The following is a 26,380-nucleotide window of genomic DNA, read 5'->3' as shown; positions in this document are numbered from 1 at the left end:
ACAACGTCTAGGAAATCTTTGACTGGTACACATGGTAATTTCTTCAGGAATATCAGAGTCTGCTGGAAAGAAGTCAAGATCATTTGCTACTGAAACAGTTGAAAGGTTCTGCAACATAGCAATATTCACTTTGGGCATTAGCTGCAAAGCATGGAACATGAAGGAAGAGACCCGAATATGTGAAATACCATGAGGTGGGTGGCCAGGCTGAGGTACTGGAGTGGAATACAGGCCCCTGTGACTGTTTCTCCAGGAGACTACTGACTGACTCTCCTCTGGAAAGCACAGGGAGATGACCCTTACATCAGACCGTGGCTCTACAGTTTCTCAAACCAGATGGTTTATTCTGGCCAGATGGGCTAGGTTTTGAAATCAACAACAATAAAATTATCTGAAATTCAGTAGGAGATGCAGAGCATGAACTATCCAAGAACCGCGATACTGATCCCCACCACGACACACAGGGGTACACCCATTCTTACAGAACACCGTTTGAATAAAGACAACCCTTGCCTAACCAGCCTTAGCCATAACAATTTGTTTATACACACATTCGTTATCTTAGATCACAAAAAAGAACATTCTAAATCTTGGTAAAATATCAAAGAAAGAATGATAGTTTTGGAGGACTGTGCTGCCAAGAACACAGTAATATCACCATCAGCCCTCACACATTTGTTATTGTATTCAGCACAAGTGCTGGACTGAACATCTGCACTGTAAAAATTCAAGCCATTAGCTCCTTCAGCTTGTTAGCATATTTTAATACTGTGATCACAGCTTCCTATTTCTACCAAGGTGCTACTAGGTGCCAGACTCATATTCACATAGTGCGTCATTATTATCTCTACAACCCCCAGGTCCTTAATCTGTCTAACTTTTATGAAGCTATTACACAGCAATACTGAAACAGAAGGAAAGAAGGAGAAATCTAAGAAAGAAAGAGGAAGCCACCAGTGTAGCAATACTGCTGGAAAGAAAATAGAGCTGTGATCTTATCACGTATGGTTGGACTAATGCTGTGCTACATACCACTCTAGCCTCTTCGATAGTATTGCTAAATTAGAGAAAACTCACTTATCATATCAAAATGCAATGACTTTAACAACTCACTCTCCTGATCTGTTTTCCTTTAGCTCTTAACAGTGGCTCAGTATCAACAGTTGGTCAACTGTTTCATTTATGGTCTAAACAGACAATGAAAAAATATTTTAGCCTTGATTTCAACCCTAAATCTTTAATTAAAAAGAGTGGGTATTTTTAAACTGAGACAGAAATCCCCATTTATGATTTCATAGGAGCTGAGGTACAGATCTTCCTATGTGGCTGCTATTTTTCCTAAATGCCAACTGGTTAGTATTCACTCCTTACATTTGCATACAACATGCATGTAAATAAAACAAAAAATGAGTGGTAGCCTGCTGGAATATACACATATGCACTCCCACAGTATCTGATGCCTGTACACCACACAGTCCCAGATGACAACTGTTTTCTACCTGCAACAGGTTTTGTGCATGCGTTTGGGTTTTGTAACATCGAAGCCAAATATAAGCCTACTCTCATCACAAGATGAACATGGTTCACCATTAAATATAAAGCTGTCACACAGTCCACAAATCCTGTCCGAAAGAACCTCACCACCCATCAGAAAAACCAGTAAGCTTTGAGAAATATTTTGAGATATTGAGAAATATATTTCTCAAATTTGAAATTTTCAAAATTCAAAATATTTGATGAGAAAAAAAAAAAATGTTCCTTGCAACATAAGTGAAAAGACCAGGCAAATAGTCTTTCGGGTTGACATGAGTTCAGCACTTTCAAGTTTGCATCCTACATTCAAAGTGCCTCAACATGAAAAGCACGCGATGAATATTGAAGAAACCAATGCGCCCACACATCTATTGGCTAGCAAAGGGTTGGAAGGCTCTTCTCTCATTCTTACACTTCTGAAAAGAGACATTTGCTCTTTACCTCACTTCCTTCCCTTTCTAAATGTTGAATTCTCTCAGGAGGACAGAAATCCCATGCTCCTTATGCAGAGCAGTGTAGCATTCCTCCAAGGAACCTGGTTTACTGGGAAAAGCACAACTGTTTTGTTTCATTTGCTTATACTCTTTCACTTAGCATCTGCAACTGGCCAGTGCCAGATTCAGTATTGGGCTAGCTGGGCCTTTGATACAACCCAAGACAGCTGTTCCTATGAACCCATTTAACTAGCTAACATTATTCCAATAAAGCCTCATGTCTTAAGCCAAACTGGACTTTGTTATTGAGATGTTAAGCATTTAGCATCTACTAGCATGGGTTCATTCTTAATGAACCCAAGCCCATGAACGGGCATGAGAGACCCCCTTCTGATGTTTCATTTCTCTGTAACAAAAAGTGACAAATGATGAGAGTTTCAGAATGGGGGAGAAGAGGGAAAACTACAATTAGCTCTTAATTCCCAAACTCTCCTTTCAGTATATGCTTTAGTGAGGCAAGGACTAAGGAATTTAACAACACTACTGTTTCATGGATACCTTAAACCAGTCAAGGATAAAGCACCACTAAATGGAACCACTTGTACTGCCCTCTTCTTTGTGCCAGCATAAGAGTTTGCACAGTTTTGCTGAGAATAGAATCAAAGACATGACACCAGCCACAACAAAGTGGAAGTTTCATCAGAACCAGAGGAGGTCTCCAACCCAACTCCTGTGTGGCTACACAAACATTTGCACATGGACAAATGAGGGAGCAACTACAAGGGGCAACACTGGCTTACACCAGTTTCAAGCACTTGCAAAACTGTGGAGAAAACGGGGTTTCTCACACTTCCCAGTTTGAGAAAAATAGCTGCACACTAATGGTCAAAGCAACATGCTTTGGTTAAACACTACATGATATGTAAAACGTAATTTCACACACAATACTGGCCATAGAGATAACTGAAATGCATGAATATCTTTGAGTATGAACATGATGCTCTAGGTTAAGCTACACAGAAACTTCTGACAGAAAATATTCAGTGTGCATTTATTCCCAGGACATACAAGCAAACTCCCAATTCACCTTTATCTCAGATGTTACTTTAAAACAGAAGGAGGAGATGAGTCTGATTCAGAAAAATTAAGGTGCTTCATTTCATCAGGGAGATGAAGAGTTTCTGGAGATAAAGGGTCAGATATGTATCTGCCAAATGAAAAGCAATCAAAGATCACAAGTCTGCAGCATTCCTAGAGATGGAAGGTGGTCTAGTTTGACTCCAGGTCCCTTTGTTGTGAGAGGGGTTTTTTTAATTATTTTTTGTTTTAAAAAGAAGCTGCCTAAAAGCACATTCTCTGAAACACTTTAAAGCATATGAAAATATAAGTAACCTTCATGCTACCAAAGCACCTGAACAGCTTCCAATGCTGTACAGAAGAAAGTTTGTGACTGCTCCTGTAGGCTCGTATTAGTCAAGTGCAAACACAGCACAATTGGAGTGCTCCTAATGGGCATTTACCAGTGACAATCAATGTGAACTGCATGAATGACAGGGACACCAGCAGCTTTAAAACTCACACAGGATTTCAGAGCTGCAGCTAAAACTTACAGTGATTAGCCAGGCAGCTCGTAGTGCACTGTACAGTGCGACCCCTGCAAATGAAAAAGTAGAGAGGAAGGACAGCAATGAACAATACTTACTAATGTGGACTGAAAAAGAACATCAATAAAAGTTGCTCAGTTCCACTCTGTATGATTTCTGATCTGGTGTTTAAGCACCTACTAGTTCTACTTGAAATAATGTCTGAAAATAATTGCCTTACAGTTTATTCTCGTCGTCTCTCCAGGGCGAGAATTGTGCCTGCGGTAGGATACTGTGTTGTGGGTTTTGTACTTTAGTTTTAGGCCTGCACTTATGAAATATTTTTGCTACCATGCACTTCTGATGGAGAAGACAGTGTGAGAAATGGTGCCCTCAGAGCCTATGGGAGGCCATCTCCCTTCTTCACAGCAGTCCACAAGGAGCTCCTGTCTCTTGCAGAGAGACAGCATACCTCCAAGACAGAAAGTCACATCATGCCTGGCACTACTGCTTTGGAGATTTCCAGCCTGAAGTTTAGGCATTCTCTCAGATACATAAAAATCAGTCTTTGAATGAAAGATTTTAATACACTGTACACTCTGAGCACTTGAAATTCTCTTTTGCTTCTGTAAGAAACCAGTAGCAGAAAAAGGAAACAGGAGAAAGCAAAAACAATACCAGGTATAATTGTACTAATTAGTACTAGATGAAGTTTCTAAAAGCTAACAGGAATTGAAGGAGGGATGAATGAAATGTGTATGAAGAACAAAAACAGTTCTAACAAATGTTGTATCTTGATCTTGATTAAAGGTGATACAACTGACTTAACACACTTTGTCAATGAATGATATAGCATTTCAGAGCTATTGAAATTCCCACATTTTCATTTGCAGGGAACTATGAGCTTTTATGTCTTTTCTCATTAACTGTAAAAATACGATTAATGTTCAGCTGGAAACTTTGTGAAATGGAAATTCCTTAGCAGGAGCAGAGTTCAGCCCTGTTTGTAAGCAGATGCAAATACCTGACGTTGTACCAGCATATTTCATGGTTGTTATTGGCCACATACATGTGTGTCTGGCTTGTCCGAGCTGTTAATACTGTAAGGCTTCAAATGAAGAAGGGGTAAACTCTAGCGTTACTGAATTCCACTGCAGTTTTATTACAGAGTTCATGGGACCAGCATTCTACTTCATTCATTAAACACCAGGAAAGGCAGTATTTTTAAAAATAAGTACAAAATATTAAAGGAAAACAGAAAATTTACCTTCTTTTTTTCCAAATTTTCATGCTCCTATAAACTGCTAATGTTCCATGCAGTGCTTCAAAAATATGTAAAGATTAAATTATTTCAAAACAAAGCACAGAACCTGCTTACAGCACTTTAAGAAACCAGACTTCACTATAGGCTGAAAGCCAACTGGATTTCCTAAATAAAACCCACCCAGTATTTAGTTATATATACACAGAACTAAAATCCAGAATGCCATGGCTTGTTCTGTAACACAAAACCCAGAGAACCTCTTGCTTTTTAAGTAAGTTAGCATATGTACCAAATTAAGTTTTTATGATAACTCCACCAGTCAAAAAATATTTATCATTCTGTCTACATCAGAATTTTCTATTTCCTAATCACTAATTGTGCTTAGTGACAGGGAAAGGACAAGTAACAGCATGAGAAGACCACTAAAAAGCACAAGATCTGCCCTAGGCTACAGGTCTCACCTTGTTAACACAGCTTCCCCTTTCCAAACTGCAGGCAGCCTCATGTAACCTCATCTTAGCAGCCAGGGACATAGAATCATGGAGTTGTTTAGGTTGGAAAAGACCTTTAAGATCACTGAGTCCAATCATTAACACATATGGAGCCCCAGGTAGGGAGCAGAGCTGAAACCCTCTGAACAAGTGGGCCAAATCAAGAAAAAGTTAGCAAGTAACTAAGCATTTTCAAGGGTATACTGTGACTAAACCAATCAATAAATACAGATGACCACGCAGTTTTACACATGTACTTGATGGCCAGATGATGGCTCTCCCAATCCACCCCCTCCCGAGATCTATACTCCCAGCCAAATCACCCGGCAGTCCCTGGGCAGATGCAGCTGAAATCAATAGCGTCGTAACACCATCCCTGTCCTCTCCCCTCTAAAGCCCCGTAATAGCCAAGTTTCAACTGAGATCAGTATTGACCAGCTCCCAGCACCAGCGGGGCCTCTCCCCCCACCCGGCAGGGCAGGATCAGCCCAGATCGCCATCTGATTATAGAGGGGAGCATGTCCTGACTTTCCCCAGTCACTTAAGCCGGCGTCTCATTGCTTGTCCTTAGAGACCACAGCTCCACTCAGGCAGAGAGCGTCTAGACAGTATTCATGATCCATCTGTCTGGCACAGCCAGGCTGATGACAAACTCTATTAGACCCGAAACAATTTCCACCACCCCCCCTGCTCTTCCCTCCTCCCATCTCCCTTTTCCTCCAAGAAGCAGTGATCTGACACTGAAAATTACTATCATTGTTGCAATGCTCAAAATAGCAGTGCCAGACTTTCATTAACATCAATGCTAGACTGCTAAATATTTAAAGAAATGGATAAATTTCACCTGAAGTGGGACAGCCTGGCATACATGAAAGCAGAAGCACAATCAAAATGTAAATCTAAGCGGTTGTTTTTATCTGCGCAAATTCAGTGTCACAGTCAGAGGGGGATACCAAAGGTCTCTTTAAACAAAATATTTTCCTTTGATTGAGCTTTTTGTTTTTAAAACAGAATCATTCTCCAACCCCCTGTAGATCCCTACAAGGCTCAGAGCTGACAGAAGTAGGTGGGGGTGGTGAAAGGGAGAGCTATATATTTGATTTGTTTGGGGTTTTTTTACCTTGCAGAGGAAAATGAACTCCCACAGCAAACTATTCTATGCCAAAACAGCCATGACACATCACCTCCATCAATGCTGACAACTTGAAATTTGATGTAGACAGTTTTCACATGACAAGAAGGATTTGCTCTCCTTTATTCTTCAAATTCTCATGCATGTCAATATTTGTGTTTCATATGCCCACAAACATATACAGATCACAGCAGAGCTAGCTACCTGTACTGTTTTCTACCAAACAATTAAAGAACTAAAATCTCCATCACTGCAACCCTTCTCAATTAGACAACTCAGATGCTGCAAACAGACATGCTTCCCATTTCAAAATCTAATTTACTTTTAGCAGGACAAGGCAGTATGATCATTTGTTGTGAAACAAAGGGAAATGCTCGAACAAATGAACTGTGTCCTGCTAGAAGCAGGCACATTGTTTCAATTCCTCAGAGTCCAAATTTTGCAGGTCACGTGGAACAGCAAGCTGCTGCCAAGGCCAAGTCTGCAATGTTTAAAATCCTACCCTTCGTCTCATTTTTCCCACTGTAGCTTTGTGCTGTTAAATACACCCTGGACCTCCAAGTAGTGTTAAAAGAACAGTTACCACCATTATCTCAATCAATAAGTCTTTATAGCTGATGAAAATAAGAACAGAAAGTAGACCTACCAGAAGGTGACAAGGGCTACTTTGCACCAGGCTACCTGTGGGGAAACGTGCAGTAACACTGGAGCATCCTCACTGAGGAGGGCGAGCTGCGCTTCGACATGCATCACCAAACCCGTGTTAAAAATCCCAATGCAAACCAAGCACGCTGTTACCTTAACATGTTTGGCTTAAATGCCTTAGGATGTATTTTGAGCAACTTGCTGGACTGCAGCTTGTGTTGTCTAAAATCAGACTCTAACACACCTTGGAGCTGCTGCAGATTTCCCCCCGCGGCCCTCCATCTTCTGTGTGCTATACAGACTGAACTGCCCATGTAGCAGCATAAGGAAACCTCCCTACAAGTCAGCAGAGGAAAATTAATAAAACCAAAGGGCTGCAGAAATACATGGGTTTTTTAACTTTGTAAATGTGAGACATCTTATTGACTTCAACAGCAACATTTAGAAGACTGAATTAACAGACTTCACACTGGTGCCAGATAACAATAGCAAGGAGAGAGAAACACCAGGTCTGGGAGATTTAAACTCAAACACAATGAGAGAGCGTCTGCTATAATCACGAGATCCAGGGAGCAGGTCACCCACAAAAAATATCTTTCTATACCACTGCTCATGCAACTTAACTAAACAATAAGCTCCAATGAGACATTCTGGATTTGGCTGCTGGCAAGAGCACAAATGAGAAATGCTTCAGTAGCTTGGAAATATGGGCTACCACTAACATGGCATATACTGCTTAAACAAATGAAAGCAGAACTTCCATATGAAAATTTATTTATTTAGACATCGTTTGGGGCAGTCTATGTGTTACTGTGAAATGAGATGAATATTGTTTCCACCATGGGAAGATAGAAGGTTTCAATACAGTATGAGAAAGGGATTCTTTGAAGAAACAGCAGAAGGGAAGGGATACCAAAGGAGTGCCAATGTGCTCTAGGTAAATACAAGAGCAGTCCCAGGGAGAAACAGGCCACCCTGCTCAGATGCAGACCAGCACACACTTAATGTGTGGCTCCTTCCAACAGTTTCTTCCCCATTCAGGAGCTGTGCACAAGCAAGAAGACACAAGAATAGAGCTGATACGTAACACTGACCAGAAATTCCTGCTTTAAAATTCCTCAAACGACTTTTGTTTTAAACTCATTTTCTTCTTATTGAGCTGTATTGTGTCTTGTCACTGATCTGATGCCAATGAATGTATGTACTTCTGTGTGGGGAGGTAGCCTCGTTAGCTGGGACATTTCAAGCACATATATGCTGGTAGGGATTCCCATTAAAATCATTGAGCAAAAGCATGCACAGGTTTCTTAATTCAACATGTCATCCCTCGAAGGCCCGGGGACCTCACTTCAACAAGTATTCCACATTTTTTCAGGGCTGGAATAAGCCGACACAACCAACTGCCACATCCATAATAATGCTCTTTCCTATAACCAACTGGCACTGATTTATACCATGTAGCAGCCTGTTTAATAGCCAGGACATGACAAACATCACTAATCCTAATTTGGTTTAAATATTGTTTTACGGTTATATTATTTTTCCATCTGGCTTCGATATTTTTCCTCTTTGTTTCACCCATTAGGACCCTGTTTCACTGGGTTTTGGGTTTTTTTATTTAAAATAAACAAACAGCACTTGTCACACAGTCCCTATTGCAATTAAAAAGTACAGTCACTATCAATATCCCCAAGTGCAACAAATAATGAATGGCTCTCTGCTACAAGGTAAGCAAAAGGTTAAGCACTTCCAAATGCTCCTAGCAATAAATCAAGTATTTCCTCTACAAACTCCTCATTTGAAATGCTGTTCCAAAACCAGCAAATATAGTTCTTGAGTGACTTAATAAGACTGTTTACCTAATAATTCTTCTTTGCTCACCACTGGGGAGGACTGAAGTAGCAGGACTATTGGACACCGTATTTTAGAAGGAATCAGAGAAAATGAACAAGTATAACAGATTTGAGGAAACATAATTATTGTGAAGGAACTTGGGTTTATTTTGGGGGTTTTTTTTTACCTCCCAGAGGGTAACTGACAGATGGGTAGTAACAGTCTTCATATTTGTAAAAGGCTGATTTGAGAAGGAAGCAAACTATTCTTCTCCAAATCCACTGGAAAAAAAGAGAAATGCTGCCACGTTGACCTGCATGACTTTACAGAGACAGGATCATGAAACACACAAGTCGAAGTTCCTGTGCAAGCAGGAGGAAACCTGCTGCTGAAGGTTTTTTAGAGACACAGTTTGTTGGGTTTGGTCCAGATAAACGTGACGCTGCTGGAGGTGAGGGGGATGACCAGCCAGCTAACTGGCACCACTCCCTTTCAGGCATGCCTGTCTTCATGTTCGTGACCTGCTGCAATGCCGAAGGGGACAGATGTGACTTAGGGGAAGACCAGGAAATCTGCAGATCCTGGATCAAGCACGTAACAATTTCTACAGTCCAAAGGCCTTTTGAGGAGGCAGCCAGCACATGGTGCCAACACGCTGCTGCGATTACTGCACAGCTGCCCCAGCACAGAGGGGTACTGAAAAACTACCGGTGCCCTGGATATCAGGCCCCAAGTTGAAAGAGGCTTTGGGAAGTCCACCCAGGACCTCCACCTAGGAACTTACAGGGTGCCACCATCACACTGCAGCCACACAGGGCCACCACCTGCAGTGTTCCAACTGCTTGTCACCAAAGTCCGTCTTTCCATCTGCTACCACATGCTACCACATGGCTCCTTTCAGACAAACAGCTGTGCTGGCCTGGTTTACGAGAAGAGCTGTACAGTGTTCCCATCAAAAAATTCCTCTATTTGAACTTTAAAGATATGCTTACATGTCTTGCAAACAAATAGTAAGGTATAACTTTTTTACAACTCAAAAGCCAATATTAGCCTAAGTTCATGGGGAAATACATGTCTGGACCCCTCACCAAAGCCTATGTATGGCTAGTCCTGGGGCTTTGGAAAGAGTTCCACTCAAAAAAAACCCCAAAAAAACAAAAAACAAACCCAACAAATCAGAAGAAAAATAAAATTAAGTAACATAAAAGCCTATGTAGGCCATTGTTATTTCAAAACCTCTGAAATCACTGCAGACATACCAAAGTACTGCGAAGTACAAGATTTAAAAACTTTTACAGTACATTTAGAAACATGTTAATTTGGACGTGAGAGGGCAGAGGAGGAAAGGCGTATTCACCACCAGATTTCGTCTTCTATTACGAACCCACTCCGTGATTCTATCCTGCTTAGTGGCACATGCGTTCGTTACAAAAATTACAGATACAAACTGTTTAATATAAACCCTATTATTAATAACAACATAACAACACAGATATTCCTAAGCCACAGTCACAACCAGAGGTGAAATAGCATGCTGAGGGATGTCAGTATTGGCAGAGCCAAACCATTTGGAAAGCAGTAAGTAGTATAATGGCACTTCTGTCATACTTGTACACCAGAAGCATTATTGGAAAATTTCTCCCCCATCCAGAAAGCTGAACTGTGGTTTAAAAATAAATTACTGTAGAACATACAAACACAAAAATCAAAGTTTGGTTTCAGTGTACAACACTGAGGGAAAATTACTAAGAGAGCAATTCTGGTGATAAACTCTGGTACTCTGTGAGAAATTCATGCCCCAAAGAATAGCAATTAAGCTGTTTTAAATATATACATACAAAAGCTCAGTGACCTACCAAATGATGTTAATCTCAGCACTAATAAAATATATTTGATTAACAGGAATGATAACTGAAAAGATTACAACTTTCTTAATAGTCTTAATAGCATATAAAGACTGTCACACAGACAAAGCATAAAATATTTTTTAGAACCTTGGAGAACAAATTCTTTAATCATTTAGATATTTACGCTTCTTTCTCAGAAGCCACACATGATCTGTACAATTACAACCTCAACGTCTGCAGCACAAACTCCCTTCACTGCTGGTTAAGAGAAAAATGGTATTTCTTCATCTCATCCTCCCTAGGTATCACACTGCAGACCAAGTCTCCAAACAGACTGATTTCTGAGCTAAACAGAAGTATTCGACATATATACACACACGGATGCACACAAAGAGCCAGTACTTACAGCTAAAGATGCCTGGAGGTGGATGCTCTGTTACAAGCAGACAGTTCTCTTCATCACTGTTATCCCCACAGTCATTCTGTTGGTTACAAATCAATGAACCAAGATACAAGCATTTACCACTGGCGCAGGTGAATTTGCACTCTGAAAGGCAAAAAGAAACCAAAACAAAAATTTGTGAGGAAACGGATGCTTACTTTCTTCACTGCTAGAATGACTGACATTAAAGGCAGTATTTTTCAAGTAGATGCTATCATGGTGGATGGGTCTTTAGCATTTCAACACCAAAATATTATATGTATTATTTGTAGCATTGCACATACAAATACATACATGACACATTGCAGATCACCATAATCAACCCACTGGTAAACCAGATTTGCCATTTGGGGAAATTCAACTTTGTCTTCTTAATAAACAGACTATTTATTTTTTTTTGTAGTTCATGTTGATTACAGTTCACTTCGGACAAAGACCATATTCTCATACATGTCTGTGTGGCACCTTGCATACTTGGGTCAAGACAGAACTATGAATAAAAATAATAATTGTCCCACATTAAAAAAAGTCTTGCACAGTATAAAACAGCATCAGGTGTAATGCAACATTATAGTTTGTAACCAGGAACAATACTGTCCAGACACAGACGATTATTCCTTAACTACCTTTCCAAAGCAAATTTCCCAGTCTCCCAACTAATTAATCAAGCATTCCGTGTCTGTACATTGAAATCCCACAAGCCAGTTTGCTTCACAAAGTCAGTAAACTTCTAAAACCTCTATAAAGTATATGAATGCTATATGCAGACATGTTGTATTTTTCACATTTTGTTCATTACAAAAAAATGAATGGTTTCCCCTAAATATAGTTCCGTCACAAGAATAATTCCTATGAGACCAAGTATACTTTAATAGTAAGTATTTGAGATATAATCAAGAAACATTCACAGAAATACACATGCAATTATAAAAAGCTTTCTCACTAGGCTTGTTCCAAAGTTAAATAAACTACACATATAGAACAAAAGACATATTAAATTTAGAAAAATTATAATTTAATGATTACATTTCCAGCATGTTGACAAATCCTGGCAAAGCAGACAGAATTAGAAACACTCACAAGTAGTTATTAAAGTAGTGCCATTCCCTGAACCCTGGACTTCCCTAAGGTTGCAGTTTGGGTTGGCTGATTCTGCTTCAGAGAGATGATTACTGGTCCTTCCCAGCAAAGGGACAGCATTTGTTCATCTTCAACAGTATCAACAAGAGGCTTTCCTTTAATCTTAACAGCACTTGGACTTAACTCTGAACTGAGACAACAGGATCTCTTACTCAAAAAAGCCCCTGAAACAGTTACTGAGATGTGATATTTACCCACGCGTATCTGATGTGTAACATAAGCATGGTAATAGCAAAGGAGAGGAAAAATAAAATGGGAAATGGAATGAAATTATTTTCTTAGCAAATTTACTTATAGGTAAAAGTGATTTGTGGACTTCACTCTGAACACTTTTCATCAAGAGTATTAATACCACCAAGAATCTGCTGCTGCAAAAATATATGTATCCACATGCATAACATATAAAATGCTGCTTAGGAATACAAATAAAAGCTGTAAAATGCTGCGCAAGAAAAAAAAATATTTCCTGTGGAAAAAATCTATCTTTCTATTTCATTTGGTCAAACTGCACTTAAAAATCAGTAAGTGTTTGCCTAAAAAATGTCCTCAAGATTTACGCTTTTTCAGTCCAACCCTGCAGTACTCTATTCCAATTGTACAATAAAATACTGTACAAACAAAATATTTTTCTCTGTTCCTTTATCACCCTGTCCTTCTCTGCTACAACAAAGAACTGAAGAGACATTTAAGGCCTTAAGTTTTCTGTTTTGAGTATAGAGCATAAAAAAAATTATAACCAAACAGAGTAAGCCTTTGAAAACCAAGGAACTAAGAAGGTCATTAACAGTTACTTTTGGAAAGGAGACTAAACAAATCGGCCTCAATATTAACAATCTGACAAAGCAACACTTTAATACTAATTTCTGCAACTTCATGAAGTAAGGAACTAGAACAAGAAAAGAACAAAGCTGCCTTAGAAGATTAGAAAAGTCGCCTTGAAAGGGTTCAAACTTCCCAGGTTCCTTAAATAAGGAATATAACAGGGTGAAATTAAAGTGGTAAAGGACATACTGCTTCTATTTGAAAGACAAATATCAAATGCTATATTGCTTGAAGTTAGAACATTTGACGTGTTACTTTGGCCACACTATTTAATTCTTTCCTGTGTCTTTGTGTTGAGTGTTAATGTAAAGCTTTCCATGCTTCCTCCATGGCTGATAAATGCTCGGGCAAGATGACACCTCAAAAGCAATTACAGCTAAGAACTCTGTTTGCCACTAGATTATACAGTCTTCAGACAAAAGACCAAACAAAGTATTACATCTTTAGTAGCTCTATTAAAGTGTTAAAGTTCTGGTTTTTAACTAACATTACCGTAAGAGGATTAACAAGAAGAAGGATTTGTGCTTTAAGAGTGGGGTGTTTTTTGTCCTAGATAGCAGACCACATCAAAATTGTCTTCCCATTGTTCAGAGACTTGGCTGGGCATCGGTCTGCTTGTGGGAGGTGGTGAGTGACTGCCTTTAAATGACTTGTGTTTTTTTTTCTCTTTCCTTCACTTAGTAAAAGTGTAATTTTGCTGTTACTCTTCCTGTTCTCTCCCCTGTCCTGTGGGGTGGGAGGGGGTGGTGAGTGAGCGGCCATGCAAGTGCTTAGCTGCTGGCCAGGATCAACCTACAACATGTGCATGTGCAAAAGCAACTTGTAAATCTAACAAAATTTAATGTCTAATGGAGGACACAAAAGTTTACAACTTAGCCTGCATAATCACATTCTGTGGAAATCTGAAGGAAATACTCAAAGGAAAAAATGTATTGTGGGACAAATTAGATCATTCAATGAAAATACAGATACTTCTGAACACAGAACCTATTTAGCATCAGGTATTTGTTACTTGTAAATGAAAATTCAGTACCTTAAAGTAGTTTGCATAGTAAATGCATTTAAACAGAGTGTGCTTTTAAGCAAACCAGAAGAGAACCCTTCCTTGTAAAGCAAGGTAGATCAAAGTCAGGCTGATGGAGAGAGTAGAAAGGAAATATTAACAGTATCATCAAACTGAAAGTTGGTAAATAATCCTGCCGAGGTCTGTACCAGAATACTAGGAGTGGCCTCAAAACACTCCAATAGGGAAATCCAGACCACTCCAGACTAGACCAATGTGCCTAATGACACACCAGAGAGCCTTTTTCAGTACAAAGTCTTGTACTTGGCCTGTCTAGACAAGAAGAGGGGGAAAGCTCCTGTTCTGAAAACAAGCCAGCACGATCCTTTTCATGAATAATGTTTCAAAGCTAGGCAGTTTTCCTTTTCATTTTCAAGTGGCAATTAGTGAAACATCAGTAGGTTGGTCAGCAAGGCTCTGACTAGAGCTAAACCTGAAGCAAGATGACAGCTGGAGGTTGAAAAAAACCCAGCCCTTCTTATAATTACATCTTAATATGTTTGCAATTATATCTGCAGCATAATTTTAAAATTTATCTTGACAATATACTGATTCTTCAACATAAAGTTTTCATAAACATGATTCCATGTTGAAAAAAAGGAGGAATACTAAGAACACTAATATGAACATTTCCTATTTTTATAAACTGCATGCAAATAGTATAAATAAGTATATTGTTCACATGTTCAAGGTAAGATGCTTGCAGTGTAAAATCTCTACATACAAATACCCATTAATATATGACTGCATTTTAAATAGTTAATTGAAGGTTATGTTTCAGCTCCAACAGCAAAAGATGGATTTGCTTCATGATACAAAAAATTCCTCTGTTTGGAGTTTTTTATTGTGAAATGCAGGATCTGCTGTCCTGGGTAGGCTTATTTTACACTTTCTGTGCCTACCCAACAAGTTAATTTTGTCCCTGCATTCAACTTAATTCTTTTAGACGTCATTACACTTGATTTCGTCCATATGAACAGCATTCCCATTGTTTTGTCATCCCACTTACTGTAGGGCATTTTTAATTATAGCTAAGTGCTGTTTGGTTTTGTAATGCAAGTCCAACCACAGGCCAAGGAAACAAAAAGCAACAAAGTGTCATATTGAAAAAATATGGTGGTTTAGGCCGCTGTTATGATGCATGTCACAGCTACTTATTTAACGGGTCTGAGATGATTATCTGCCCCAGGGGTGGAATTCTATTCCATCCATTCAAATAATAAAAAAAAGCTATATATGCAGCCAGTGATCTCAAATTGTTGTGGCTAAACTGTAGTAACACAGTCCAAATGCACAAAATGAAATCCTGAATCACTTAACTGGAGTGTAAAGAAAGGCACTCTCCCAAAATCCAGCCTACTGGTTGCAGCCCCGGCAGCACAGCCAGCAGAGGGTGATCAAATACCCTACTGGCATTATCTCTGCACACCGTGAAAATCTCTTTGCCTCCAGGTGGATCTAGATCTCTAGAATAAAGGCCTGATTTCTAATTTCTCACACAAAAGCTTCCTTATTTCTTCATACTCCTGTTCATAGGGCAACATGTAACAGCCTGAAAGAAACTTATGTTTAGAGAGCAGTCACCTGTTATATGGGTAGTAAGAGGCAAAAGTAGTAAATTGGGGAGGGTGGGAGGAAGCGCACTGCACTAGAGATTAAAGAAATATAAACCACAAATACCAGAGTCAGTACAAAAAACCCTGTTCAACCTCTGATAAACATCTGTCTATTATTTTTAATATTGTAGATTGTAGCTTTATAATGGGAAGTAAATCATAAATAGGAGGCAGTGTATACAAGGAACATGTTTATTTGGGAAAAAGCTTGGTTAATAAGGAAGATGGCAGGCTGCCACAGGATCTAATAAACCTCCATTGGTGCAGGGAAGGGAGGGATAAATAGGCCTTTACAAAACAAAATACACTTCACAAAAAGAATGCCAAGCAGAATACCAGCAAAAATGAAAGCGGATCAGCTTATGCAGAGTAAGAAGCAGAGCTGTAAGCCACGGTCAAAGGCCTGCCTCACTGCCCACTGCCTCGCACAGGACAGGGGACCCCGCTGTCAGTCAGGCAACATGGAGACTGAGAGAGCTCCTCTGCCCAGGGGGGATTACAGCCTTAAAACTGGGCTGACTGAAAGAAGATTGTCACTGGTTCAAAACCAGTCTCATCTGCTGAGCTGCTACCTTCTTGCAGTCCTCCATGCTCTCTTGCTTATCCAGCAATTATCTTTTCATCTTCTTCTTAAGGCAAAGCCTGAAGCTATGCCCTTTAACTAGTTACTATTTATGCCAGCAGCTGAAGGAAGCAAACACAATATTCTTACAGGTAGTGAAATCCACTGTTCAGTTCACCAGTTCAGGGCATTAGGACATTTCACTAAGCTTACTTTAATTAATAGCCTGACCAAAATTACATTAGACGTCATGAGGACAACTGAAAGAACTCCTTTATTTTGAGATTTGTCAGTGAGGTCAGGTTTTGTCTGTGATCTTTCTTCCCCTTGTATACCTGTCTCCAGTGCGAAAAGAAACAGAAATGTCTCTTCCTGGAGTCCATAGGGGCATTATAAAAAGAGTTTTCATCAACACAGGAAATTTTTTCCTGTCTTCACCAAGTTCAGGAGACTGGCTATGGCTCAGCCACCATCCTGCCCATACAGCGAGCCTCTGCAGCCTCGCAGCAGGGCCCAGCAGCTCCCCTGAGCAGGTCTCTCCAAGAAAGAGGAGAGGACAGTTCCCACCACAGCACTCATATCAAATGGAGAAGCCTCTCCAAGGTGATCTCAAAGACCATCACAGACTCACTCAGATGTCCGGTTTTGCCACCACAGGGAAAGACCAATACAGGAAAGCTTCTTTTATCGCTACCTTCATGAAATCTATCTATCATCTTACCGTAAAACCGCAAGGCAGTATCAGGGTACAGGTTTGCATTTTCTGCCCTTCCACCCACTTATTTTTCCTGACCTAGCAATGATCTGCCCGTTTAAGCCCACATAGCACTGAAATGCCAGAACTTCTCAACAAAACTTGAGAATTGTGTCCCCTGCTCCGCACTCGTGTAAAGCCTCCTTTACAACCCTGCCATAGCAGCCTGACACCTTCTCCAGCCACAAAGCTTCTGCAGAAACGTCCTTCCAGCATCACATGCCCAGCGCTTCCCCCCTCAGGGACCTGTGTCAGTGCCAACAACTCAACCGAGTCACAATCTTGACTCCAACCCATGAGTCACTTGCGTCAGATCCCACAGAAAGGAGGACACAGAGCGCCACGACAGATGCGTACAGCCGCCAAGGTGGTGGACAGGGAACACCTTCACTCCAGCTCCTGAGAAGGAACAGCCTCTAAGGGACAGGTTTCCATGAGCCATGAGAAGGCCGTGCGTTTCTCCCAGTTCAATGCAGTGGCGAAGCAGGGTCCACTATGGCACGCCAAGCTCCCCTGTGGGCTCACGTCCCAGGCCATCACCTCACCCCAGGGAGGTGCGCGCTGCCCGGGGTTGGGGCTGCCCTGGGGCCCCCCAATGCCCTGCTGCTGGCTGGGATGGTGAGATGGGCTCTGGGGCCCCCCAGTGCCCTGCTGCTGGCTGGGATGGTGAGATGGGCCATGGCTGCCAGGCCCTGCCCTGACAGACCTTGGGGGAGCCCCCACCACCCCCTGACTTCTATATATACTAGCAGAGATTTTCCTAATCAAGTATGGGGAAGGCGCACTGGTGACTCAGATAATGACACTCTCGTTTTCAGTTGTGAAATTACATGAGGAGATGATTAAAAATACATTAAATATGTACCTTATAATTTTTGTCAAGCACAATGTCATTATCATGGGCAAGTGCAGATGAGAAGTAAAGGGTATGTGCAAATGAGATTTTCTAAATGTCTAGTTCTTCTTAATGATAATTCAAAGAATTCCTGAATTATGATAAATATTTCAAAATTATCTTAGTTGGTTTTCATATTAAGGAATCTTTAAAAATCACAGTGTCACCAGGTTCGTAGTGCTGCATACATAGAGGAATACAAAATTAAAAAAAATGTTACTATAGCAGCTTCTTGTTTTTTCTTTGGAATATTGTTTGCATAGCAAATGGCTCAAGATAAGACCATTTTATCAGGTAACACCACAACCTTTGAATCCAGAGAAATACAAAGTAAACCATGTCACTTCACAGACACATTGGTAAGTTTTGACTGCAGTCCTAAAAACGGGCCCAGATGAGGACACAACAGTTACTGCAGCTCCTGAGGACTATCTGGGGGCTGGGGGAAATGTGATGATTGGTGGGGAAAATACGTTCTCTGTTATTAAATTAGGTCAAATTACTTAATACTGTGACCCCTGTTAAGGCAGGAAGTGTTTTCAGTTAGCTCTCCTAGGAGGTACTGAAATACAGAATAAATATCATTCCTGTCTGCAATCTCGTAATGTTACTGAAGCAAGGAGGGGTCCGAGAATATACCTGAGACCTTGACTCTCCATACAAGATACAACACACGCAAGAATGTACCATGATTCAAGTGGCTGTTTAGAAGACGTCAACCTAATACTGATGACACTTATTTTATTTTTACACGTCTTCCTATGCATACTGTGCAGAAAGAGAAATGGATGTATTTACTATGTTCAAGATACAAGACAGTGATGGAGCTTCCACTGTAACATGGCTTCCAGATTTTCATGGACAAGAGAGTTCCCCTTTCATTTCTCAATGGCATCTGAATTGTGCAATGCACAATAATGTGAGTAATGACAAGGGTTTTTTTATAATCTGTAACACATGTTCTCCAATCCACATCTGCAGAGATTTGCATGTTCCTGTATTCAGGAATCCTGTATCACTGTTAGTTTATGTACTTTAAAAGTGATTTCACTTTGTCTGATTACCTAAGAAGTGTCTAATTCAGATGACTGTGCCCCAGTATTCACGTAACAAAAAATATAAACAAAAATAATACACACAGTACAGCCAAACAGATTGCTCTCAATGGCTTGCATTGTATGGCATATACAATGTTTTTTACAAACTAATACTCTATTGTATCAATTGTTATTTAATTCCTCAGTCCTTATTCAGCTCCTTCCAAAAAATGAGTCACCCATTTTATTCACCTTAGTACCTTTCCCAGAAAGCTGGGCGTTTATGGCTAAACCTTCTTAAAAAATGAATGAAGGAATGTTTTTCCTATTAGAAATTTCCTCTTTTCTACCCCTTGCCTTCTCCTTCAGTCACTTTCCATTAACACTTCCTCCCATTTATGCATTGTGTTACAAATATATAGACTCTCACCTATATGCATTTCCATATAGCAAAGCTGGTAGTCGTTTGGATTGCCTAATATTTTCTACTATAAATGTCTTGGAGAATCCCTCCTATGTTCACTGAATGCAGTGGGTCTGTGTGATGCTGAGGGGGAAGAACACCCCTGGGCTACAGAAGTGCCTTTGCTTTGTCCCAGGAGTCTCTTCTGCTTTTATGGAAATAAAAACTGTTTTTTAAAAAAATGCAGTTATCTCTCCATTGTCTGCATCAGGACAGTGTCTGGAAAAGCTCTGGCAGTGCATCAAAATAACTCAACGGCGCAGACACTGTGAGGCTCCAGCAATACCACCACTAACTAGAACAACAGTCCAAACCATACTGGGACAGCAGGGGAAGAGGCAGATTAACTGTGGTGGAGAAAGGAGGTAAGCTCTGTTCCCCCACACTTTCACACAAGATTTCCATTTCACTTCCAGGTGTCTGTGCTGCCAAGCACAGCCATTACAACTATCAGATGCTCTTTTGTCCATGAGTGCTCCCAACTTTCAGTACACAGGACAGCCAGCCAAGAGGGAAGAAATGTGAATGCACAGCAAAGAGTAATGTCAGTATTTATGGGTTGAGAGTGCCTCATTTAGCAACCTAAGCAGCATAGTTTCAATAAAGATTCTTTCACACTACAATTATGCAATTTTGTTTAAGCATAAGCAACATATTTGACCATATAGCAGCTATTTAACCAAGATTATTTCATAATTTCCACGGCCGAAGTGCTTACAAAGTAGACTATGCAGAAAACACTGATACAGGCACCCTGAAAAAATCCCTACCATATAAATTTTTTTTGTTGTTGAAATGGTATAATTTAAAAAGCAACAGTGCATTTAGGGCAGTGCATTTCTGCTTGTGAACATGAACATACAGTTCACATTACACTGGATGGTGCTGAGTCTATCCACGCACCATGCAGTACCTTGGGAAACTTTAGAGTTTACAGGAAACCAAAGCAAATAGCTTTCTTCCTTCCCCAAACTACATTCAACTCTGCAGATAGGCTGTGTGTTTAAGTGAAGTACCTAACAGGCACAAGCCTGACATGATGCAAAACCTGTATATGAACAGTGCCTCTAGAACAGAACTAGAGTTCACAATCTCAGGCCATGACTATGCTGCATATGAGAACCAAGGTAAATGAGCTGGAGTGCTGCGTCTCCATAACCAAACGCTTTGGGCTGGCACTGCTGCACAATGCAGGGGGCACAGCCTTCCTCCACCATTGGCTGCAGTTCCCATCCACATGCGACCACTTCTCTGAAAGGAGACAGAGAAACTAAGGAAGTTTCCAATAGGTCTGTTTGAATCAGCCAGTCCCCCTGAACCCAGCACCACCCCACTAAGCAGCAGGGTGGTGAGGAGGGGAGAGACTGGAGCTGGACACCAAGGGCAGAAGGATGATGCCAGGGTGCCCAGGTGTGATGGTAAGGTCTTGTCTTCACAACTGACATCTGTACAATGGGCTTGCGTGGAGCTGCACAGCCTGGCACCCTGCTGGCACAGCTGGCTTTGAGAAGTTAACCATCTCTGCCTCTTCCTAAAAACAGTTTTGCAAAAAGATCACCACCTAGTTCACACCAAAGGCCTGCTGCCCATTGTACCAGCACACCTGAGGGAACGCCAGCCTGTCATGCACATGTAACTGTGTGACCTAGGCTTGGGGGATCATTGACATATGAAGCTGACTTTGCTGACAAAATATGCATTATGTTTGAAAGCCAAATAGAATTTGATCTCCAAACCACACCCCAAAATCCTGACACATTATTTCAAGCCTACAGCTCTTCTGGACATTATTTCTGTCTGTGGTTTATCTTAATATGCTGGACTGCAAAGTACCATGGCTGACATGCAGATCAGCTGTGCCAGCCTTGAGACAGCAATGTCTGTCAGAGAGGCAGGGTAGGCAGTTGACAGCGATAACCATTTCAGCCATCTAATTTTAATCTGCCACTGCATATCAATCAGAAGCCCTACAGAGTTTTTTGGGTGGAGACAAGAGATGGGCTAGAACAAATCTCCAGTTACAGCTCAAGTTATCAGTGTATCAATGACAAGTTAAAGCATGTTAAAAATTATACAAGTGATGTGCTGAACACAAGAGAATCACCCCAAACCATAGCTGCATTAACAGTCAGAGCACTGGAAACTCAAGAGCAACTAATTGCGTTTTAACTGTGGGCACGGTAGTTTGTCATATCGTACCAGTTTATTATTACTAATATGTTCAGAGATGGTGATAATTTTCTGTGGTTTTATAAGCCAACATAATTAAAGCAAGGTCAGTTTTCTAGCTCTGGCCTATCCTCAGAAGACTTCAAATAGGGAGCTCATAGTAAATCGAAAAAGCTAGCTAATACAGCATGCTGCTAATCTTCAAGAAAAAACGAAGGAACAAAATATTTCTTACAGCTTCCTTGTGTTCCATCATATCCCTCTTAGGGTCCTTTGACTTAAAAAATTATGTTGAGACACTAAGAAACACCATTTAAACAAAGTAATTTTCCTTGTCATTAGGAAATACTTCTTTAAAACAAAAAGTGTGTTACTATTGAATGTTACACTAACAGAGAAAAAAACTTCTCCACAGAGGTGATCATTCCAAAATCCAAGCTGCAGATTAAAAACGTTTTATGGTTTGCAGGCGCTGCGTGCAGGTAGATGAATATGAAAAGAATGATCACACGTCCTCAATAAAGAAAAAGGTAATTCTCTGAAGGACCCTAATGTGCTGTCCAACAGCTACCAAGATAAGGTAAAGAGCAACCTAGCACACAAATATTTGGGGATCAAATTCAAAGTTGAGTAAAATGCCACAGTAATGTTATCATAAGACTCCCTGATTTTTTTCTTAGTCCACTTAAGCTCTCAGCTATTTAGTGGTACATAAAGAAGGCTACAATGAAATGAACACTGTGAACAAGTTAGTACATTTTGATAAGTTTGTATATCAAACCTGTTGTTTGTAAGAGCTGAGCTGAGATGCAGCTTCCAGTGTGCAAACACCACCTGTTCTTTGCAATACTAACAAAAAATGTTCAACTAAAGTACTTCAGCAACGGCTTACACAAATCCTTTGAGGTTTGTGTTACAGTGGATTAAGAACAAACTAGCTAGAGGAGTCGTAATTAATAAGAACTGGGAAATAATATTGAAATATCTCTTTTTACACTTCATGCAGTAACTCTGTATTTGAGTTGACAGCAATTTATTTAATGTGCTCTACCACCTAAGAGACAGGAAAACACACCCTGATAAAAGGTCATTCCAAAGGACAGAAAGCTCCTTTCATAATATATTAAGGTTATACAAAACTTAACAAAAATTTCATTGAAAGACCTATGTGTAAGGGTTTTTAAGGAGGTTACCTGTCTTAAACAGCAAATGCACACTCTAATACTTACTGGCATATGGTATGCAGTCATAAAAGGCTTCAAAATGGGATTAACCACTTAAGAGATGAGCATGTTTATATTTAAATATAAACAGATATGCATGTGCAACAGTAGTAACTTGCAGTTTTCAGAATATATTGCAGTTGCTAAATGCATAGCTTAAATGGTAGCACGTCTGAGAGAGAACAGTTTTGGTTTAAATATGTTTTCTAGATTTCCAAACATGATCTCACACAGTTTTATTTTTGTCAAAGCTTAAAATATGGAATGAAAAAATCTTATTCTAAAAGCACACATTAAGCATACCATTAATAAAATAAGTGTTATATTATCTTGTGACTAAACCATCAACATTCATGTGATGTGACACAGCAAAGTATGTGCTTACTCTTCTTGAAAGGCAAAGTTGTGGCAGAGCTGCTATTGTCAGACTAGATGGATGCAGTTTTGTTCTGTTCCTCAACATTATTTCTCAGGACACTAAATCATCACTTTTAGATTTCCATGGTGATTTCTAGGGAATATGGCTGTAGGATGCTGTTCTTTGCAACACTTAAATTATTAGAGCAAATATTTAAAATGACAGGTAATAGACACCTCACAAAGGAGTAACCAAAGAAAAAGAATTAATTCTACCTCTGATTTTCAAACAGCACATTAGGGTCCTTCAGAGAACTACCAGTCTGCAGCTTTTTAGAAGTGTAATTACATCAGACAAAACTTGGGTAAAAAAAAATTCTATTTGATGGTATCTAAGATAGGCGGAATTCACATACTCGGACTGTTTACAAAACTAGCATTAAAATTATAAGCATCAAAGAAATGGGCAATGGATACAGCAGGCTAGGAAACTTTCCAACAATACACTGACGTTCAGTGCGTCTGTCTCATTTTTGAGATTTTGGGGGCTGATCACACATAGTTTAATGATAACTCTGCTTCACTGAATTCCAGTTCTAAACATGCATTTTAAATATCTTGCTCACTCTCTTCTTTGACATGCGCATATATAGAGATATAGAAAGATATAAAAGGAACATTAAAAAAAAGAGAGGAGTGGTTTGCCCTTTCTTATTTTTTAAAACATTGAGTATTTCATTCTCGTGTATCCCGTGGAGAGACAAAGTGAAGAAATTTTACACGTACCTACATGGTGAAAACTAAACAACTAAGATGAGAGAGGACTACTCCTCTAAATCACTTTAAAACTCTCTGGATCAGATCTTCAACTTTAATAGAGCTTCGCATATTTATTTCACTTAAAGATTATTTATATCAAATGCCTAGCAATCAGCAGTCTGCATCTTGCCTTTTGCATAAAGATTTCTGTAAGTGCCTTCTGATTTTTTTTTCTCTCTCAAGCCTCATATCAACAGCAAAACAAGGAAAGCATAACCTGATTAATAGAAAGAATCATACCAGTGTTCTCTTTTTTTAAAATAATTTCTTTCTTTACAACGTACAGGCAAATGCCTCACAAAGAAAAAAAAAATCAAAGAAAAAAATTCCAATCTTTCCATATTCTTCCCTTAAAAAGTTCACCTTTGATTCACACCACTGTATACAGGAACATACACTATTACATTAATGGATCTAACAGCAAACTTAAAAGTGTAGGCATTGTAGACCAAGGTTTGAAGCAAAGTCTGACCCTGCGATTCCTTCACAAAGTAGTCAGTGTGTGAATGTTTTCATACTCCTTAAATACAAGGACAATGTAGAGTTCAAAATCTCAATGCAGAACCATTGAGAACTGGCTTGTTTTACATGGAAATTCCCACTGGTTAATAGGAAACACTCTTTTTAAAATTTTTATTTTAAACAGAGTATCATCTGAATTTGAATCCATATATCAACAATGTAATACATGATGTGCATTAGGCAATGCAAAGCGAAAAAGCACATTCCAAGCACACGTGGAGTAGTCCTGCCAGACTGCACTACAATTTTCCAGCTTCCATTTTAATACCTGATGTCTGCATACAAAATCTGCCGGCCAACCAAGAAGACTAGCCTCAATTACTTTCATATAATGTTCAGGAGTAAAGGTATTTGGTGGCTGTAAAGGTTGCTAATTTATAAGAGGGAGCAGCCTGCAATACTGCACTATTACATTTGCAAAGTACGGGTGCTCTCCCAGCCTGGAGCAGCATGAAGGGAATGCATAAGGTTGTATACCAAAAGATCCAAGGGGAAAACTATTATGCTACCTTAACTAATAGTCTATAATTTTTTATTTCTGAAAAGTCACAGAAGATTAGAAGATTTTCTAAGAACTTGAAACAAAATGATTACAATTATTTTCTTAGCTACTGTTCTCCCCCAGTCTACATGATGCTGGGCAAGCTATCTGGCTTTCCTCAGCATATCTAGGGCTGGGATGATGATGATAATAATAATACTTGTACTGGGTTTGCATGGCAAGGTTTTGGTAGCAGGGGGGCTACTGGGGTGGCTTCTGTGAGAAGCTGCTAGAAGCTTCTCAATATCCAATGGAGACAGTACCAGCCGGCTCCAAGACAGACCCATCGCTGGCCAAGGCTGAGCCCATCAGCGGTGGTGATAGTGCTTCTGGGGTAACACATTTACGAGGTGCGGGGTGGGGAAGAGAAATCTGCCCAATTGCAGCAGAAGAGAGGAGTGAGCATATGTGACAGAAACAGCCCTGCGGACACCCAGGTCAGTGCAGGAGGGGCAGGGGGGGCTCCAGGCGCCAGAGCAGAGATTCCCCTGCAGCCCGTGGTGAAGCCCATGGTGGGGCAGGCTGTGCCCCTCAGCCCGTGGAGAGCCATGGTGGAGCAGGTGGACACCTGAAGGAGGCTGGGACCCCACGGGAAGCCCATGCTGAAGCAGGTTTGCTGGCAGGACCTGTGGCTCTGTGGAGACAGGAGCTCACACTGGAGCAGGTTTGCTGGCAGGGCTTGTGACCCCATGGGAGACCCGACCCACGATGGAGCGGTTTGTGAAGAACTGCAGTCCATGGAAAGGACACACATTGGAGAAGTTCATAAAGGACTGTCTCCCACAGGCCAGACCCCACACTGGAGCCGGGGAAGAGTGTGAGGACCCTTCCCCTGCAACGGAGGGAGTGGCAGAGACAGCGTGTGATGGACTGACTGCAGCCCCTGCTCTCTGTCCCCCTGCATCACTCAGGGAGAGAAGGCAGAGAAATAGGGAGTAAAGGTGAGCCCAGAAATAAGGGAGGGGTGGGGGGAAGGCGTTTTTAACTTTTGATTTTTAGTTCTCATTATACTACTCTGGTTTGATTGGTAATAAATTAAACCAATTTCCCCAAGTCATCTGTTTTGCCCATGACAGTAATTGCTGAGTGATCTCCCTTATCTTGACCCACGAGCCTTTTGCTACATTTGCCGTCCCCTCTCTGGTTGAGGAGGGGAGTGATAGAGCAGCTTTGGTGGGCACCCAGCCAGTGAC

General features: G+C 40.4%; 1 protein-coding gene across 3 annotated transcripts in view; it reads right to left on the bottom strand.

Annotated features, from left to right (window-relative positions):
- LDLRAD4 (low density lipoprotein receptor class A domain containing 4) overlaps positions 1-26,380 on the bottom strand; it is a 212,670-nt gene that overhangs the window by 143,542 nt on the left and 42,748 nt on the right. For all 3 annotated transcript variants that reach the window (XR_013926542.1, XM_080378125.1, XM_080378124.1), the window contains one exon: positions 11,169-11,309. Coding sequence is in view for 2 of the 3 variants with exons in the window: in XM_080378125.1 (XP_080234251.1) it covers positions 11,169-11,309 (141 nt within the window). In the remaining variant the exon portion in view is untranslated. The remainder of the gene's footprint in view (positions 1-11,168; positions 11,310-26,380) is intronic.

Source organism: Falco punctatus (genome assembly GCF_963210335.1).
Source record: "Falco punctatus genome assembly, chromosome: 3".
Taxonomy (NCBI): domain Eukaryota; kingdom Metazoa; phylum Chordata; class Aves; order Falconiformes; family Falconidae; genus Falco; species Falco punctatus.
Note: the sequence above shows the minus strand (reverse complement) of the source record. Positions and strands in the feature narration are given on the sequence as shown.